Source organism: Desmodus rotundus, chromosome 1 (assembly GCF_022682495.2).
Source record: "Desmodus rotundus isolate HL8 chromosome 1, HLdesRot8A.1, whole genome shotgun sequence".
Lineage (NCBI taxonomy): Eukaryota > Metazoa > Chordata > Mammalia > Chiroptera > Phyllostomidae > Desmodus > Desmodus rotundus.
In genome coordinates this window covers 175451539-175472470 of record NC_071387.1, presented here as the reverse complement: position 1 = coordinate 175472470, position 20932 = coordinate 175451539, and the positions used below count along the sequence as shown (strand labels likewise).

At 36.7% G+C, this 20932-nt stretch overlaps 1 protein-coding gene across 1 annotated transcript in view; it reads left to right on the top strand.

Moving 5' to 3' along the window:
* The window catches only part of ZSWIM6 (zinc finger SWIM-type containing 6), a 180582-nt gene that overhangs the window by 128013 nt on the left and 31637 nt on the right, over window positions 1-20932 (top strand). The window contains exons 3-4 of the mRNA XM_024578379.3: window positions 359-507; window positions 3430-3580. Coding sequence (XP_024434147.3) covers window positions 359-507; window positions 3430-3580 — 300 coding nt within the window. The remainder of the gene's footprint in view (window positions 1-358; window positions 508-3429; window positions 3581-20932) is intronic.

Here is a 20932-nt window from a genome sequence, read left to right as displayed (position 1 = left end):
TCCTACTCAGTAAAGCTTTATAAACATGTTTACAATGAGACATTTTTGTGACTTTTTAATTCTTTAAAGAACTTACAGACTTATCTCCAAATAGTCTTTGATCTTAAAAAAATGGAAATATTTTAGTTCTGAAGTAATCTGCATTTTGGCTTAGCACAAATGAGGAAAATCCTGGAAATACAAGAATGCCTCTTGTATTTATGTTCAGTCATAAATTTGTGTATTCATTGAATTCAGATTGAATTAAAAAGTACTTAGGCAAAAAGTACATAATCTCAATTCTTTTCGAGTTTATTATCAGAGCCTTTTAGCACAGTTTTTACCTAGCATATGTGTTATTTTTTCTTTTTATTTCTAGGTGCTCCTGATCCAACAGCAGGTGCTAGTATAGATGATGAAAACTGCTGGCACTTAGATGAAGAGCAGGTTCAAGAACAGGTTAAACTGTTCCTTTCCCAGGGCGGGTACCATGGATCAGGGAAGCAGCTTAATTTGCTCTTTGCAAAGGTATGGTTTTTTATTTTTACAGAAATATTCTAAATACACACATATAATATAGAAAGTATCTTTATATGATCATGTTTACAATAGGGTAAAAAACTTGTCATTAAAATTTTTCAAGAGTAGAGTCTAGGTTAATCAGTTAGAAACTTCTGTGCTTTAACGCAAGTCTTAACTTGTTTAGGTGTCTTTAGACAAGATGTGGAACCTTTTTTTCTCTCTCAGTTCTTATTAATGAAATGGTAACAATTTATACAATTTTGAGAAACCTTCCAGTGCTAAAACCAAAATAAATAATCTCAGTGTTATTCAAAATGCCATCTTTTCAAATTTTTTCTTTTTCTAATTGTTTTCCCCAGTAACTTGAATACAGCCCTTAAAAGGTGCTTTATATTAGTTTCCTCATCTATAAAATTAGCTAATGAGAGCATATCTCCTCAAGTTGTGGTCCTAGTGTTAAATAATAAGTGTCTAACATGTAGTTAGCCTTTGGTAAATGTTAGTTTTCATCACCAAAACTTGATAAGCTAAGAAACAAAGTTATCTTTGTTATAAGTTTTGTGTGAACAAGAAGCTATACCTGTTGCTTTATACAGAACTTTTAGTACCATAAATATGAATCTTAATACTAGATAAAATGCTTTTTTAGTAACATTAAATCAATGTCTTTTCATTGGGACCATGGCCATTATTATGGGTGATATATTCAGATTGGTTGTAAGGGAACAGATAAACTGTTCACTGATATTTTTAAAAATAATTTCTGTAATATTCAGAATAATTAAAAGTTTATTTAGTTCAGAAGAATTAGAGCAAACTCTGTTCCTGGTTATGGCCAGAAAGTAGTGTATTCTGATTCATCAGACTCTCTTAATATTTATTCCATATACCATACACAGATTGCCAATTTTCTGAAAATTAGATTTACAATAGAATACATTTAATTCTAAAACTATTCCCTACATGATTTAATAATTCTTTAGTAACTCATGGGCACTTCAAATTCCTGTAACACTTCAGAGTCAACAGTCTAAAAATTAATTACCGTTAGGCTATAGATGTAATACTTCAGTGTCGGCTAATAGTTCTGGTTTATATGCTTAATAGTATTTATCTTCAGTGCTACTTCTAGCTGAGTAATAGGTCAGACGTTTATTAGAAAGGTAAACATTAAATCAAATTTGATATAGTGGTAACTATTCAAGGTTTAGTATATTTAGACACATAGGAAGTATTTCATAGCCTCTCGTCAGCAGAGTATACTGTGGCCTAATAGAATCAGTGTGAAAGAGGTATTAGACTGGCCTACATCTGCGATTTTTATCTCTCTACATGATATATACATTATATATGCCATATAAATTACAATCTAGGAAATGGCATAGCTTCTAATCTAGGAAATGGCATAATTTTTAGGGTTAAGTATAGAGTTAAGACAGGTCTGGGTTCTTCTGATCCCTTTAAATCTCCTTCCATCACTATATATTTGACCCCCTTTACCCTTTACTACTCTTGTCCTTCAGGCAAGTTACTTAACTTCTCTGAGTCATGATCTTATAATTCATAAAACGGGGATGTTTATCTGGCATACTTTATATGTTTATTTACATTTATACTTACCAAGATTACTTGGTAAGTATAAATGTAAAACTCTTAAGCATGATGTCCAGTAAATAACAAGTCCCTCTCTTTCTCCCTGTCTTCATCTTTTCATGAAAAAAGATTAATAAATTCCTTTATCAGATTACTGAAATAACCATTCTGGAAGCACAACCCTTGTGATTTACTGTAGAAGTTTACGTAGGCTTTTGAGTTTGCAAGGCTCAAATTCTAAAGCCTATGAGGGGGTTCCATCACTTTTCAGGGTCCAAGCCTGAGGCGCAGGATCTTTTGATTTGGGGATTTAGGTTGCTTTATTGAAGATCTGCCATTTCCTCCATTTGACTTTCACAAAGAGAGAATCTTGAAGTAAAGGACCCACCTCTCCTTTCCCACTGCTCATGAATCTGTTCCAGTATTTCCTGTAGGAAGAACTAGTGTTCAGCTGGGACTCTTATCTGTTGAACACATAGCTATACGTATACTTCATTTAGGGTTTCCTGTTAGCCTTGTGTTTCTTTTTTTCCTTTTTTTTTTTTTTTTTTTTTTAATTTGGGAAATGTAGCACAAGAGTAAATTGTCAGAGCTTGAAGTTCCAGCATGAGAGGCCGAGTTAACTTCCTAGGTCTGGCCATAATTGTGTTTCACGGATTGCTCATTTAGAACCAAGACAGTTCTTGATCCTTCAGCCTTGTTCATTTCCTTTTACCATAGCAAAACAACCCCATTGACATGAATATGATACTGCTCTTAATGTCAAAGACTTCAGCAAAAGAGAATTTCATGAAATTACTAATTTACCTCAAAAACTGAGGACTTGAACAACTTTCTGAACATACTAAATACCACTGAATTGTACAGTTTCAATTGGTGAATTGTACAGTGTGTGAATTTTGTCTTAAGAAAGCTGTTTTTAAAAAACTGAAGGACAGATGTCATTATTAACTTCATTGGATCAATTTAGAAGATCCCTAAAGAGTTCTCAGTAGACTGCTTTTTAGGCTCTGCTCTTCTGGTGGTAAGTGCGAAGGTGCCAAATGCTTGTCTTGTTTGTTTTGGTACTGTTTTTCTGTAGGCTGGCAAATTTTGTTTTAATTGGGAAGTTAGCCAAATTTCTTTCATTGTGTGGATTCTAAAGCATTATTTTTAAAAACTAATGGTCAGTTCTTTGATTCATTACCATTTAGGGTAGAAACCAGTTTTAACAATTTTGCTTAAGAGAGCTGTTGTTCAGACTTACCTGCCCTCCCAAGAAAAAAGTAATGTGTTCTGTCTCTGTACTGCTGTTTGTTTTTGGACATTTTTCTAAAGGTCTTTTTTCCCCACTAGGTTCGGGAGATGTTGAAGATGAGGGACTCTAATGGGGCCCGCATGCTGACCTTGATAACGGAGCAATTCATGGCTGACCCTCGTCTGTCACTTTGGAGGCAACAAGGCACTGCGATGACTGACAAATACAGGCAGCTCTGGGATGAGCTGGGTAAATACAAGTTTCCTGACAGATTGCCATTGAGTTATATGGATAAAGACCGTGTTGAGTGTTTAAACAGCATGCTCTGAGTATTGCTGAAGAAGAGCTGCTCATACGTGAACTTATCACCATTACACCCTGGTTAGAAGAATAGGAAGAATAAGGAGTTGGCAGGAAACAATCTTGGCAGGGTTTGGAGGGAATTGCCTGATCTTAAGGAAAGTGAACACAGGAGTCTGTCTTTAAGTATTTGAAAAAAAGCTATGTTATTTTTAGATAGGTATTTTGTAAAGAGTGGTTACCTATTTCTAGAGTAATATTGTGATCAATTCAGCTAAAATTTGGCTGTTTTCTCCTTTTGCCTACATTAAAAGTATCAAAAGTAGTTTGAATGTTAATTTTATATTTTGACTGTTAGAGATTTAGATGAACTGTTGATTGTAAATACAGCAAACTCTTAATTTTTATTGCTTTCCAAATCCTTGATGGTAAAGATATTAATTAACAGCAGGTGGTTGAAAAAAACGAGAAACCGACTAGTCATGTTCATTGGGAAATTTGGGGGGCTGATTCTTGTTATCTAATGCTCATTGCTCAGGAATTAATAATGTACTTGTTATTTTGTCTTTCTATTAAGAAATCTATGTGACAAATGGAATTTTTAACAAATAACTTATCAGTGCTTACATTAATTATATGCTCTGGATATGTTTACCAGAAGATCCTAGTCTCAATGCATTTGAGTAGTAGAACTCTTCATCTTTTCATACCTGTCTTCCTCTTTGCTAAGGATAGAACACACATGGTAATTGATCCCATGTCAGTTCTAGAGCCCGGGAAACTGTTGTCCTGAAGATACCACATGATCGTAGTAATTGAAAGGGATTTTTGAGATGATCTCTTTTACAGATAAGGAAACTAAAGCCTGGAGAAGTTAGGAGACTTCCACAAGACGATGTTGTGTGATGTAGGGTTATGCAGCAAGTTGGTAAAGAACTTGACGTCCAAGTTTCCTTTTTCCAATTAATAGGATATGTGTTCAGGAACTTGGCTGTGGACGGGTAACTTGTGTGTGTCTGCCTGCCAATTTAATCTCGGTATTTTCCTTGGGTCACCTGAAATAGTAGCGATGGCCTTTCTCCCCAGTCAATCTGTAGCTTCAGTAGACAGTTTCAATGTATTGGAAGGATGTTTGGGGACATGCTGTGGTAGTTGGAAAACATAAGTGTAATGAGTAGTTTAAACAACTTTTTATAGAATACTGAGTGTTTTACTTAAACCATGTTCAATTTTGTTACAGTAAATGTTGAATTGAGTAGTTAGTTTATGATGGAAAAAGGACTAGGATTAAAAAACTATAATGAAGGGAATCACGTAAGGTAAAAATTATTGGATTAAGATTAAGAATAAAATTTAAAGAACTTTGGTACTTAGAGAAGCTTAGAATTACAAATAACTAATTAGGAAGACAATACCAACTAAATTTCTTGGTTATCAAAAAAATACAAGTGATATAGTCAAAATTTGTATAGGTCACATTTACTTTTTCTGAGTTGGTTGTGAAAATTATGTACCTCAACCCTTAATCAAAAGGATAAATTATCATTAGGTGGAAGTTTCCACCAGCTGATTCTAGTTACACCTTCTGATGACCTCTAATTATGGACCAGTTTATTTCAGTCCAGGATAAAGAATACATCTTCTTGCCCTGTGTTTTCCTTTCTTACACCCCCTCCCCCAAATAATTACTAGACTGCTATAAATTCTCCTATGTATTCTGATGTTGAGCAGAGGTCACTTGACATTTTAATGGGGGTCTAAGTTCTGTGAAGAATCCCATGTAGAAGTAACAATAGCTATCACATCTTAATATTCATTCACCAAAAAATTAAGGAAAAGTTGCTTCTGGACTACAAAAGGAAAGGATTTTGGTTCTTAATAAAATGGGGGAATTTGACTTTGTGCCCCTGCACAGGGCTCACATTGCTTCAAGGCTCCGCTTTGGAATTAAATGCTGAGCACTGCCAGATGCCAGACATTGAGAAGAGGCTGAGTTTTGTCGGCAAATGGGATCTGCGAGTTAATTGGTGTTTTCTGCAGGCTTCTGGCTGTGAAATGAAATTGGAAGCCCTTTAGCCACATGGATAATACAGGACCTGAATACAAATGTCACATGTCACCATCAGGACCCACTGTGAGACAATAGTGTTCCCACTCCAACACTGTGCCATTACAGATCATTTAAATATGGGGATTACATTTAAACTAAAAGCCCCATTTGCCTTTTACTGCAATTTAAATGTCCTCTTAGCAAAAGCTAAGTGACAAATTAAATGAAAAAAGTGCCCACATTTTTAAAGCTATAATGCAAAACAACCTTTTATTACTTCTCATGTGCCACGAATGAATCATTATACTTGTCAACCCTAAACCAAGCCATAATTGGAGCAGCTACTGTTATCAAAGTGGGGCCGCTCTGTGACAGCTTAATAAAGCTGAAACTGTTAAATTAAATCTCAGATGCTTAACTCCTTAGCATCAGTGGATTCAACGGGTCCATTTCTGGCGCTGACCAGTACCAGGGGGGGAAAAGGGTTCCTGGCATGAAAGCTTTAGTCTGACGAAAGTGTAAAAGTAAGAGTATCTTGGCGAAGTAACTCTGCTTCGAGGCAGAAGGGATTGGAGGCATTGGATTGTTGTCCAGATTACAGAATTTTATTTTTTGCATAGGATCAGATATCACCCCCCCAGAGATTTACAACATTCTGAGTATATGTGACTTAATAAAATTAAATGTTGATTTAAAATTAATATTAAAAATAAACATTCATGTAACTTTTTCTCTTTTTCAAATAAGATGAGTGTTATGTCATGATCAGCTATAAGAAAATGGGTGTATTAAAATCTTAGAACAGAAAGCCTACTGCGGTGGGAGAGGCTGCTCATTTGATAGAGGCAAGACACTCAGTATAGCTGTAGAACACACACCTCTTCACCTGCATTCATTATTCTCTGACGTGCAGATTTTCTGGAAAGCAGATCAGAGGTACAACTTGGAGTTCACCGAATAACCCAGTGCAGATTGGTGGTGAGCACACCTACTGTTAGCCCTGATGGCTCCCTGTTCAGTGCACTTAATTACCACGCTGGTCTTTAGGGGTGAGGGGATATTTTGTAACCTCCCATCTGTGTTGGTGGGTCTTTTTTCCTTAGATGTCTTCCTAGACTGTAATTTTACTTTGCTTCCTGAAACTATAGGTTGTGGCTGCCAGTCTATTAAAACCTAATTAAAATAGATGTCATTAGAGGAAACAGTTAAATAAGATTTAATTACAGTTTTATCACAGGGAAAAATTCTTAAATTTTTTTTCAAGTATTATATATTTTTCCTCCAGATTTTAAACACTTAACTTTCCATCTGAGCTGAGGCATGTTTCGCTTTTTAGCATGTAAACCCTGTTTCTTAGGGGGATGTCACTGCGAGAGCCTTGTGACTCCAGTCTGTGCCCACTCGGTTCACATGAACAAGATGGTGCCTCTCAGAGATATTTTCAATGCCTTTTATTTGGATGCCTAACTCTGTGTAAGCAGAAGTAGCCTGAGTTAGTTTTCTGTTTCTAGTTTGAATTTCATCGTAAGATTAGGTTGACCACTGTTATTAAACAACAGCTATAATATTGCTGGATAGATTGAGTGGGTTACGGATTCAGAACACTTGGAATCAGCATAAATCTGTTTAGCAGTAGAGAAATTAGTTCATCCATTGGGACCACGTTTATTTAAAATAGTAAAAATTACTCTATGAACCTAGGGAATGTTGTTTTTTTGCATTCGCAGATATAAGTAGTCATCTCTGGTCCTATTCTGCACTCACCCACATTATTCTTGAATAAGGAAGAAAACATATATTTGAAGTTACACATTCAAAAGGATATACTAAGTAATTTAGAGACCTTTTGTGCGCAGCCAGAAATAAGATTCTAAAGGCTCTGTTTTGTAGGTAGTTATGGAAAAGTGCATGGGAAATGCCATCTTACACTTCTGAAAGTATTAGGCTTACTAATTCTGCCCCCACCCCGCTACACACACTGTTTTGAGCCCCTTACTTAGTTTCTGTGGTAAATTCAAACTCAGGCTTTCCACATTTTGAAGTTGATGGTGGTTAGTGAAGGGCTAAGGAGTAACTGCTTCTCATTGAGAACTAAAAAGCATTCCAATGTGGTTTGTCTTGAAGTAGTTACCTCCTTACTAGTGCCATGGAGAAAACAGCAACTCCCAGAGCCCCCTTGCAGCAAAAAGATGTCAGTACAGACTTGGAAACTTCTATGAAGCTGTGACTGTAGAATGTAATCCTAGTGAACCACATTATTAGGGGTTGCTTGTCACCTACCAGTTTGTCTTCCCTGGGTATAAGGAGAACACAGCTTTACCACTTGCACCGCTTAGGTGCCTTCTTTCCAGAAGTCTATTATAGTTTCTCTATCAGTATATATTGGGTTGGTCAAAAAGTCCATTTAGTTTCCATAAAATAAGACACGTTTTTCATTTTCATCGATAACTTTATTAATAGATTTGGATATTTTGAGTATGTCAGCTATCTCCCATGTGGATACAGTAACGTTGATTGTTCTGAATGTCTTGATTTGATCGCTGTAAACTTCAGCCTCACTACCCAACCACAGAACATTGTCCAGCGAGAAATCTTCAGCGTGAAACTTCACAAACCACTTTTGACAGGTTCAATCAGTCACAGCCTTCTCCATATACTGCACAAATCATTTTTTGCATTTTGGTTGAGTTTTTACCTTTCTTGAAATGATAAAGTGTAATATGGGGAAAATGTTGCGTATTTTCTTCCATCTTCAATATTAAAATGACTACACAAAAATTCACCAATTTTGATAAGTTTTTTTAAATACATGCTTATATGACAGCTATCACAATACGATCTAACAATATTGTTTTGAATGAAGTCAAAGACACTAAGCACTACTAGAGCCAGCTTACAGGAGGGAAAAACCGAGCTTTTTGGCCAATGCAATATTAAGTACTTAGTATGTCCAATGGAAAAGAAGTGAGAAATACTTGATTTTATTGTGATGATGGTGCTGGTAGTAAGGTTGGATTAGAGAGCTGCAGCCATCAGGAAACATGAGAAATTAGAACAGGCATGAATGAACCCTTCAATTCACCCTTGTTGTTCTTCCCTGTTAACTTCAAAGGGAAGAGGGAGAGAGGATCTAGATTTTTGCTTTGTCTTATTTCCCATTTTGGTCCAGCTGCTAAAGATCACACAGATTCCAGTACTTACTTATGAGGCACTATGCTAAGCACTCAATTCATGCATTATTTTATTTAATTCTTAAAAAGTTATTAGCCCTAATTTTACAGCCAAGAAAACTGAGGCTTAAAGAGACTACATAACTTGCTTGAGGTCACAGCAGCAGAGTGAGTTTAGTTTTTATCCCAGGTGTCAGTGACTTCAAAGACTTAACCACTGAACTGGACACTGTCCTCAGCTTATTTTAAAAGACTGTAAAATGCCTCTCTGTTGGGCAGTCTCTCTGCTAAGTACAGAACAGTGACCAAGTGAAGCTCACCTAAGTGGTGGTAAAACCACGCTGTGAAGGCTGTCTGGCTTGGTCTGCGTAGCCATGGCGCCACAGTCCTGAGTGCAGTGGTCAGCAGGGCTTAGCTAGTCTAGTTGCCCCTCTGTGTTTCCAGACTCTCTGATTTCAGACTCTAAAAAACAAAACACATTCATGTAGAATAGCCACATCTATGCCATGGATTGATAACTATCATATAGTTAACTTAAGCTTATCGTAAAATGCATGTTACACACTGCAGATGGGATACAGTGAAGTTTGATCTCATTTTTCAGTCCCCTTTATGAAGGAGCCAGTGAAGACTCCTAGGTCACTATCTTTGCCCTAGCCTATATAGACCCTAATGATAACATGGTTGTCAACACGTATTTACCTGATGTGGTCGGTAGGCTCTGCAGACCCTTCCTGCACATGGGCTGGGCTGGGCTGGGCTGGGCTGGGCTGGGCTGGGCTGGGCTGGGCTGTTTCGCTCTGGAATGGGGGTTGTGCCTGTTCTTGTCTCAGTCTCTGCTTTCCCCTCATTATTCAGAGCTCCCTCTAAATACACAGAGGCTTTGTCAATTGTATTGCTCAGGAGGCTTTGCTTCCCTCCAGCACTATTCTCAGAATGCCTGTCTGCTGCAGGGTCCTCATTATTGGGGCCTGGTTTATTTCTCTGTTGTATGGTCTCACTGCTTTTTGTCTCTTAAAACTGAGACCTCTGTGTTCTTGTGTCAGAGTCCTCTGGATTCTGCTGTTCTGTGGGGATGGGAAGGAGGGGTTTACTCTCTGCTTCTTTGAGTAGGCAGAGTAGTTTCTAGTTTGGGTCAGAAGGTAACCCAAAGAGAATGTGTATTTCTGTGAAGTGAGCAAACCTATGATAAATACTTCCTGTGCAATGCTATCAACTATGCTTCTCTTGACTGCAGCTGCTAAGGTTTAATATGCATTCTGTACCCTGTATGGGAGAGTGGAAATAAAGGGAGTACAATTTAAATACATATTAATAGAAAATAGTGTCTCAGGATTAAAGGAGATCCTTACAAGATCTTTTGATCCTATCGTCGAACCAGTTGGAGATTCTTAATGATAGTCATCTAGGGTATCTAGGTGTACTTTTGAGTAATACATAATGACACTTGAGGTAACCCCCTTATATATTTTTATAAAATCCTATTCTAAATGCCATAGAGATTTAATTAGGAGTTAAGATTCATTGTATACTTTAGTGTTCTGTATTACATATGTATTGTGCCAGTAGTATTATTTGTACCAAGAATAGGTTCCAGTTACTTTCTTATGCTATCTTTTTATAACATTAATCCATTGCTAGTAACTCTTTTCACATTAGTGGCTAATAGGAATGTCAGAGCCCAGGCAAAATGTGTCCTTTTCTTCCTCACAAGAATTTTTTGGAAAGTTCTCTCCTTCCTTTTTCCACTTCCTATGAGTTAGCATTGCACTTGTCCTCAAGAAACTGCCACCAAAGGGAAATCTGGCTAGAGGAGTCTCCTTGTGAGATTGTGGATCTGAAGGAGGGTATCATCACGGTAGAGTGTAGGGGGTGTGTGAGAGTGAAAATGAAGAGAGACAGGCTGGGGTAATTCTTTACACTGTTTCTTACCCTGAGGTGGCAGCATACAAAAATTAACAAGGGCTGAGAAGCCTCATTTGAAGCCGTCTGAGATTCCCAGGGGCTTCCCAGGGAATCAGGGATGCCAGGAGCTAGAATGAAAGAAGTGGAAGCCCAGGACTGAAAGAGCCACGGATACACTGGTTTCTGTGTGCCAGCGCCACACGAGGTGCTCTAGTGATGTATCAAAGTTCATTAAAGGTTAGGTAGGTTAATGATGGGGGAGGAGAGCCCAAGGAAGTGATTGGTAACAATTGTCCCTTAGATGTTTGTCAAAGAGCCTGAGGGGTGGGAGGAGGGTGGGGGGGAAGTGCAGAGGGAGGGAGCAGGTCCTTCTCAGTTCCAGCAAAGTGACTTTCACCACTTTACACACTATGCTTTCCATTAAGATTTCTCTAGAACAATAGATTCTGAGATTAAAGATGCATGTTTGATAGTAATATTCATAGACTTAAATAGCTGTTCTTAGAGAAGTACTGAAGAACAACTTTTTTATCCATATAAATAACTTTTAAATATTTTAGGTGGAAGGCAGGCTGGTAAATGATTTGCAACAGATGAACTTTTGTGAAGCTACTGCAAGCTTGTCTGGTAATTGTGCAACATTGTTTTAGTGTTTTATTTAAAAACTCCAAAATGAAATAAGAACAGAACTCTAGTAAAATACAGGTGCCTTCTGACATTAAATTGCTTGGCTTAATTAGCAATTGGTCTTGGGGCTGTTTTCTCAGACTCTGATCTAAAGGTAAATAGCCAGGAATAGTGATAGTAGTTTTCCAGAATGTGGCTACTCTGTGCCTTCTGTTGCAAAGATAACCTTCAAAATAGAAATCCGAATCTCTGTGATTTTGAGCCATGACCAGCTGGACCTTGTTGACTCTAGGTCATGTTTTCCAGCTCTTTTTATTTTGGGTGACTCTAGTAAAGTTTAAAAATTGCTTCAGCAGACCTGGAGGAGAGAGAGAATCATTCATAAAATAGGCAGACTTAAGTGATCAGCGTCTTGAAATTCTTTTAGGTTGGAAGTCACAGTCTTCTTTTGTGGATGAGCAAAGGCTGAGGGGTTTGGATGGGAGGAGCCTAATAGGGCACTTGGGTCAAATATGAGCCTGGAACTGGGAGAAAAAATCCCCTAACAAGGAATGCTTTCAAAATGCCACCAAGAGCACAAAAGTCTCATCTTCAAGACTGAATAATCCAAGAGACTTTTCTTTGTTCTTTAAACTGCTAAACTACTTACTGTATAGTTTGTCTTTATTGGGGCATTTAAAGGAGTTTTGTAGCTATACTTTTGCATCCCTGTGTAGGTGTCCATTTGAAAATCCCTCTCCCTTTTATCCTTTCTGCCCACCAATTAGAACATAGAACATGACACATTTTTTTTAAGTTTTTCTTTAAAAGTGAGAAAAAAATGTTTCTGGCTAGGGTTGGTGCTCAGTAAATATTTGTGAATAAAAAAGTGAATGCATGCTAGACACCTATTTGGAAGCTTTAAGAAGAGAGTATTTTTGGTGTGCTAAAAATAATGATGGAAAGTCATTAATATTCGCTGTGTCCTCATTTTTCTTTTCCTACTCTTCTTCTGGTTTGCCCTGTCTCCTCCACCTGTGCGTAGATGGATCTTCGTGGGTGCCTGTGTACATGTGGAAACACATATGCACATGCATGCACATGAAAATACAAGTAGTTGAGAATACAGAAGGGCAGTGATTCCCCCCTTGCCATCAGTCCTGCAGCTAATCTGTTGCATTAATCAGCCAGCCAGTGGGAAATGCATGGGGAGTGATTATACTATCATACACAATACAATCAGCGTGAAGCACTTGTCAAGACCAATACATCAAAGTTTAATTCAGTAATAGGATGAATTAGAGCAAAATGAAACATTCTGTTCTCCAAGAAACTCAGTACCCATCACAGGTTCTTTGTAAACTCCACAGAAAAGTTGGTGCATTAGAAATTGTTTTATGAATAAAATGGCAGCTTTAATATGACAGCATATTGTAAACCCTTTTCCTTGCTATTTTCATACAGCCATAGTGCTAAAATATTCTATAACCATAACCATTGGTGAATTTGATTATTTTTGGTGAGGCTTCTGATTAATTTTTGTCCTCAGTTGGTTCCCCATGGAAAGTGAAAGGGAAGTTACTATACTAGCACTCTACTGACCACCAACCATATTTATGGGTAAATGGCTCAGGGAAACACTTACCAATAAATATGGTTTGGTGGACAGTATAATGCCCTACTAGAACAGCAGATGAATCAACAAGCACCTGTTTACAGTGCCCTATAGTAGGCACAGCTATTGGGGAGCTTACAGTCTAGTTAGAAAGCAGAATGAGTAAGTGAAAAATAAAAAGCAGCCCAAGACAGACTAAAATAACCAAAGAATTGAGGTTATATAAGGTAGGGTGTGTTTCAGAAAATTTTGAGGATAATTCTAATACATTTCATATTATAAGTCACTATTCTGTATCATTTTGTAATATATATTCAAAAGTAATTCTTTGTCACACTTAACCAAACATGTTTTTTTCTTCAAAGGGGCAAATGGTCTGTTTCAGTTTTCAAAGCCTTCAACTGGAATGTAAAGAACAGGGTGATTGGAGCCAGACACTCTTTATAAGTGTAAATTAGGATTCTCAAATTTACTGTGAAGTCCTGCCTTCGTCCCCTTAGCTTAGGTAGAACCTCACTTTCCTTATCTGTAAAATGAGCATGATAGTGATTCTTGGGGCCAAAATAAGATAATTTAAATAATGCACACCATTTTCTCATTCCAAGAGTCTTTCTTTGTCTGTGTTAGGATAGTGGCTCCAATGGAGAGGAATCATCCTGAAGAGCTAGAGTATTTGCAGAAATATATATATAGGCTTAGAGGCAGGACTGTTGGACGAATCATGGAACTGTTTATGAAGACAGTTAAGCAGCCAGTGCAGAGCACATAGAAAATATTTTTGGAGATTGCCACAGTTCCCATTCCTTCTCCTCACTAACCATTGACGGGCCTTTTTATATTTCAAAATAAGACATTGTCTGTTACTGTATCTTTTTCTCCTTCCTTTCCTCCCTCCTTCAAAAATAAGAAGGGTGGTGAGTGGTAGAGGAGCTGACTCTGGTCATTGTCTATAGAACCAGGTTCCTAATGAGGCCAGGCTGTTCTGATGAACCTTGCTCGTTGACGCAATAGTACTGACACATGGGATGGGAAGACTGCATACTAGATGAGGGCCCCAGGTTTGCCCAAAAGGAACGTTATCCAGGATACCAGTGAACTGCTTTGGAGTATATATGGTTTATTTTCTTTCCTGACAACAAAAAGATGGTTATTTTACTTCAGTCTTTTCTCAGAGTCTGCTTAAATAATTGATTGTATGTTCTTTTGCTGCGGGTTTTAGCCCTGCTTGACCTAAGTGATCCCTACAGTATCCCTGAGGTTTTATTTTGAAATTTTCCCAGAGATGTTTCAGTGAATTAGAAGGCAGCATAACAAATTTAAAGTAAGGTGAATGTTTTTACCAGTTAAACTTATTTTTCAAACATGGGTGTGACTAACATATTAAGACTGAATTGTACTGAGGACAATACTATGATTAGGGTCACAGTTTTTGTGTGGTCTGACCCAAGAAAATTTATAACTACAGTTTTGCTAGCACAATTAATTATGCCAGTAATCTCCTATTTGTGACTGCAATTAGGCATTTCATGGACTCTAAATAAGTATAATTAGTTAATTGGATCATGCATGAAATTCTATTCTCTTATAATAGCTTCTGAGAACAAAAATAAATATGATAAATATTATCAATTGTTTTATAACCATGGATCCCTGGGAAATATCAAAAGTGATTGTTTTACTTTGCCTGCTGCTATTTCATAAAAATAAACATGATAATAAAAAGTAGAAATTAAACTTTCCATACATATAAATCTTCATTCTTCATCTTTGAAACAGAGGAAGGAGACTCAATGACCTTTTTTATTCTCAGCTTTGAAGAAGGTGAAAGTACATGGTTGTCTGATGACTATGCAGTACATCTGAAACTAATTCAGAATAATATTGAATGTGAACTGTAATTGAAAAATTTCAAAAATAAAAACAGTGATGTCGGTTGCCCTGTTCCTGTGCTTCCCCTTGCCAATTCCCGTGTGCTCCTCTCTTCAGCAGCATTATACACATTGTATCTTCTAGAACATAGGGAGAAGAGCAACATTTATCAAAAATTCCAAAGTGATTTTTATTGAAAATGTGTAGCTTTTATTTTAAGCACTGAATTGATTTGCATGTTAACACAAATACTGTGGAGTAGAAGGAACTTTAAAAACAGGTTTTATTGGTTGTGGGGGGTAGCAATAGATAGAGAAGGGCCAGCTGATTTACTCAGTCACACATCATAGTGGTCTGCCCAGCAGGCATAGTACCTCACGGCAAGCCTCAGAGCACACTCAGTCTCACACACGTGCATTATCCCAGAAATGCTGATGCAGCCCCTCTCTTAACAGACCTCATACATAGTACGTTGTCATGTTTTCAGAGAAAACAGGTTTCTTCTGACTTGAATAATCAATCTTGAATTGTAAGTGGAACCTTTGCATTGTTTATCGGTTGTTTTAATCTACAGTGAAATTACTTAATTTGCTGTGCCTGTCAGGCCTGAAAAAATGCAGAGTTTTCTTTTGTTTAATTAGGCTCTTTTTAGATGGACCTGTGTGGGTTTTTGTTGAATGTGCTTTCTATACATGCGAGAGACATTCTGAGTACATAAAAATACATGGTTGAAGTACAAGATTTATTAGTTGTGTATTTAAGGCTACTTCATAGTTTTAGACCGTAATATATGTCATTTGTATTATACTGCTAAAATACGAGGAAGGGAATGATGATTCTGTCAACAGAGTAAAATCATTAATCTTGGAAATTGTATATGTATAGCTGCACGTACAAATTCTAACTTACAGAAGTATTTCTGACCATATACCTTGGCAGAAGACTAAACAACATAGTGTCTAAGAATTATTGGCATTGGGAGAACATGGGTGTGATAACAAATGCTGGCTCCTTTTTAATAGCAACGCAACTTTTCACTTCTCTCAACCTCAGTTTCCTGACCTATAAAGTGAGTCTTTTTGTGGGGGTGAAATGAAATAATGTATGTGTAACTTTGCACAGGGTTAATGTGAGGTAAATATTCAACAAATGGCAGCTATTATTGTCGAGTAGACAAGTAAACATGCCGTTCACTTTTAGAAATATGTTAGTCGAACTAGATGGAATGATCTTTGTGCCCTAAAGACAGAATTTTAGAACTTGAAATGTAGGCTCTAATTAGAAACCTAACATGTGTAACCTGATAATATTGGGATTTTCCTTGAAGTCATAAAAATTAGCATGCAAACCAGCACTTAATATTGCAGCATGTGTTGGGATACTTTTTATGCTGTGAAGTTTTCATAATGACTTGTTTTGGTTTTTTTGCTTGATTTGCAGCTCTTCTCATACATTGAGTGGTTTCTTTACATTTGATTATCTTAACTAACATTCTCATGCTCATTGGGGGAGGAGGCTAAAGGAAGAGTCTGCACAGGCTTCAGCACTGCAGTCTCTGTCCATCTTTGGCGTGGACAGAGAAAATGTTACATAACCCTGTAGGTTAGGGATGAGTTAGAGAAATGCCTCCTGCATGCCAGTAGGTAAGGATAAAATTACCCAAGGCATCTCAGGCCTCTAAGTGACTGTGAGCCTGGGCTAGGGCCTGGCAGGCTAGCTAGAACGATGTCTGTCAGAAGACAAAACATTTAAGCTTATCATCGAAATGAGAAAAGGGGGAGACTAAAAGATGTTTCTAGTTAAAATCAGAAAATCACCTGCAATCTGAGCCCTCCGTACCTGTTTTACCCTTTGAGTCTCACTTTCCTCCGCACGGAAGTCTACACAGAGACTTGCAGGAGTGCACGTTTTGGACTTGGGTGAACGCTACTGTTTTCAAAACACTTTCTGCCTATATTATCTTATTTAAGTCTAAACAGCCCTGTGAGGTAGGTAGGAATTATTGTTCCTATGGTTTAGATAGGGAGCTGCTGCTGCCGAGAAATTAAGCGGGCTTGCCCAAGTTCTTGCAGCCTGTAATCTGTGTCTTGCCCTTTCCAGATCAGAGCTTGTTGATCGGACGTTTATTTTAGTTGGAAGTGTAAGACAGTGGGTATTTGAGCTGGGGCAAAATGGTGGTGGTGACTTGTCCATGCGAATGTTTGTCAGGAAAGACAGGACTTCGGGGCATGTGGAATCTGTTAATTTTTGTTACCTACATTTGCTGGAAGTGTGGGTGGTTGTCCACTGACATTGTTACTGGTGCAACGCAGAAGTAACTACAAGGCCTTTGTGATGATTTGTCTTCTGCCTCAGTGTGATTCTATCCACATTCTCTGGTACTTTGGTCAGGTATAGAAAGTGAACAGGTTTAAGACCATCCGGTGGGTTAGAACCATTAACCATGTGCAAAGAATGCGTTTTTCCCTCTTCTATCTAGGGAAGTTGCTTTCCTAGTTTTGTTTTGTTGTGGGCTGTATGTTACAGTGCATCATTTTGCTGAAATCACTTGAGTGCAGATCAGGGAGACTAGTGGAAAAGAGGAAAAGCATGCTGGATGGTGGAGAAAAGCTAGATGAGAGCTGCAATGTGCCATGGATAATTCAGAAACTGAGTGATGCACACACCAGTGATTTGATAATTACCTTTATATACTTTGATGCATTGAAGCTAGGAAAGCAATTTAAAAGTATTGAATTTGTTTCATTGTAACTCATAGCAAATAATTAAGTGTCCTTTGTGAAAGAACCAGTAATACCTTTTAAATGCCAGGTCCTCTGCTAGGTGCAGGAAATAGGAAGTGCTCACTGAATTCTGCTGTATTCAGTTGAGTCCTTAAAAGGGTTAATATTTCCAAGAGACAGCGGAATGAAGTGTTTGATCATCAAAGAGTTTTATTTTTAAAGCTGCAAGTGTTTCAAGCATGTGTTGGAGGGGAAGGAAATCAATGCCCAAAGTGGGACTCTGAATTAATAAAATTTGGAGAATGACTTAGTTTGGTTAACTTGGTTATTAAGGCTAATTACAGCTTTTGTATTGTGCCTGTTAAGATAAAAGACCATATCTATTATAGCTCTGAACTTGAATCTAACATTAAGAACATTCTTTCATGATGAAACCTCTCTTAGGAAGGTAAGCAATAAAAGGATGTTATAGGCAATTTAATAAAGTTTTGAGTTTTTAAATATATTCTCACTCGGCAAAATAGAATTTTTCTAATTAGAGAAATATAAATATGAAAATCTAGGGTGAGTTTTATGAATTTTTTTCAAGTCATAGAAATCATTGTTTAAAGTTTTCAAGAATATGTAGGATCTTGCTTTTAAGGACTGTTATCTCTTTGAGATTTTAATGGTCTCATCTTTAACATGGAAATGCTAATTCTGACCATGGAGGATTAATTCTATTTTTAAAACTTACATTTAATTTAAAGTTCACTCTATGCCAACAATCTTGACTTTTAGTTAGCATGGTGGTGCTTTTTAAGTTAATTTTCAAAATAAATTGTAGTTCACACAGGCATGGACTGAAATACAGAATTATGAATTATGAAATGGACACATTGAAAATAACTCTGCATCACATTGTTTATCTATTTGTCTTTTGGGGGTTTTTTTATTGCTGAGTAGTAGTCTTTCATATGAATGTACCACTGTTTGTCCATTCACCGTTTGAAGGACATTCTGGTTGTTTCTAGACTTTTGCATTTATGCATAAAGATGCTATAAACATTTCTGTACAAGTTTTTATGTTAACATACTTTTTCATTTATCTTGGGCAAATCCCTAGAGGTGGGATTGCTGGATTATAAGGTAAAATATATGTTTGTTTCATGAGAAACTGCTGAACTATTTTCCAAAGTGGCTGTATTATTTTGCACACTAAGCAGCAATTATGAGCATTCCAGTTGCTCCACATCCTCGGCAGCAGTTGGCATTGTTAGATTTTAAATTTCTTTTTCTAATTTTAACCATTATAATAGGTGTGTAGTAGTATTTTGTATGGTTTTTAATTTGCATTTTCCTCATGATTAGTGATGCCGACCATGTTGTCATCTGTGTGTTGCTGTCTTTGCTGTCGTTGTTATCTTTGGTGAAGTGCCTTTACAAATTTTTTGCCCAATTTTTTATAGGGTTGTACATTTTCTGGATGAGTTTTAAGAGGGCTTTACATACTCTGGGTGTAAGTCCTCTGTCAGACGTATGGTTTACACATATTTTTTCCCTGGTCTGTGGATTAGATTTTCATTCTCTCAACAGTGTCTTTTGTGAAGCAAAAATTTTTAATTTTGATAAAGTCCATTTTCATCAGTTTTATCTTCCATGGATCATATTTTTGATATTGTATCTAACTTTATCTTTGCCTCGCCCACAGATACAAATACATTTTTCTAGAAGTTTTATGTTTTTGTTTTACATTTAGGTCTATGATCTATTTTGAATTAGTTTTTAGTAAGTTTATTGAATTATTTTTTAATAAATTGTGTGATACAGATTGAGTTCATTTTTTCACGAGTATCTAATTGTTCCAGATGCAATTATTTAAAAGATTTATCTTCTTTCAATTGACTTTAAACCTTGAATAGACTATATTTGTTTAGGTTTATTTCTGAGCTTTTAAATCTCTACCATTGATCTATGTGCTTATTCTTCTGCCCCTTGTTCATTGTCTTGATTACTGTAACTTCATGGGAAGATCAAAAATCAAAGCCTTCAGCTTTGTCCTTCTTATTTAAAATTGTCTTGGCTATTTTATGTCTATTCTTGTCAATATGTACATAGACACCTGCTAGGGTTTTGAGTGGGGTTGTATTGAATATATAGATCCATTTGAGGAAGAATTGACATTGTAACACTATTGAAATTTTCAATCTATGAATATAGTAACTTTCTGCTTTTTCAGATTGCCTTTTACGTCTTTTGTCAGTGTTAAGTTTTTAGCATAGAGACTGCACGTTTTGTTAGATTTATAACTATTTCAGGGTAAATTTTGATCTCTAATTGTTCAATAACATTTTAGCATATAGAAGTGCAGTTGATTTTTCTGCTTTGAACTTTATCACAAGACCTTGCTAAACTTATTAGTTCTAGGAGTTTTTTTGTAGGTTAATTGTATACAAATAGAGGCTATTTTATCTTTTACTCTCTGATCTGTGCCATTAGCCTCCTTTCCTTGCCTTATTGGCCCAGCTAGAACTTGAGCATGATGTTGACGAGGAGTGGCAAGACCACATACTTTTGCCTTGTTTTGATCTGAAGGGGAATACATTCTGTCTTCTGCCTTTATGCTATTAACTGCTTTGGTTTTTTTTCAGATGCCCTTTACAAGGTTAAGTCCTTTCCTAATTTACTGAGAGTTTTATTTATTATGAAACGTTGTTGAATTTTGTCTGTTGCTTTTTCTGCATCCGTTGAATTGGTCATATGATGTTTCTTCCTTAATCTATTAATACAGTGAGTTATTCTAATGGATTTTTTTTTTTTTTTTTTTTTTTTTTTTTACTTCTCACCTGAGGACATGTTTGAGAGACAGTAACGTTGATCAGTTGCCTGCCATATGCACCCTGACCGGATATAGAACCTACAACCTTTTGGTATATGGGATGGCATTCCAGCCAACTGAGCTACTAGGCAGGACCTGATTGATTTTTAAAGTTGCACCAGCCTTGCATTCGTAGGATAAACTGCATTTGGTTATAGTGTACTTTCCTTTTTATATATATTTTTTATTTTTTAATTTTCTAATAGTTTATTTTTTATTTTTTTTCCATTACCATTTATCTATACCCTTACACCATGTTCCACCTTCAGCCCCCCTCCACACCCTGCAGTCACTACACTGTTGTTCATTCTGCTGATACTTTGTTTCTATATTCATGGGGAATATTGATTTGTAATTGCATTTACTTATAAATACAATTTATTTATAAATTGTCTTTCTCTGGTTTTGATATCAGGGTAAGGCTGGGCTCGTAAAATGAGTTGGAAACCATTCCCTTTTCTTCTGTTTTATGGTAGATGTTGTGTAGAATTGGTTTTCTTTCTTTC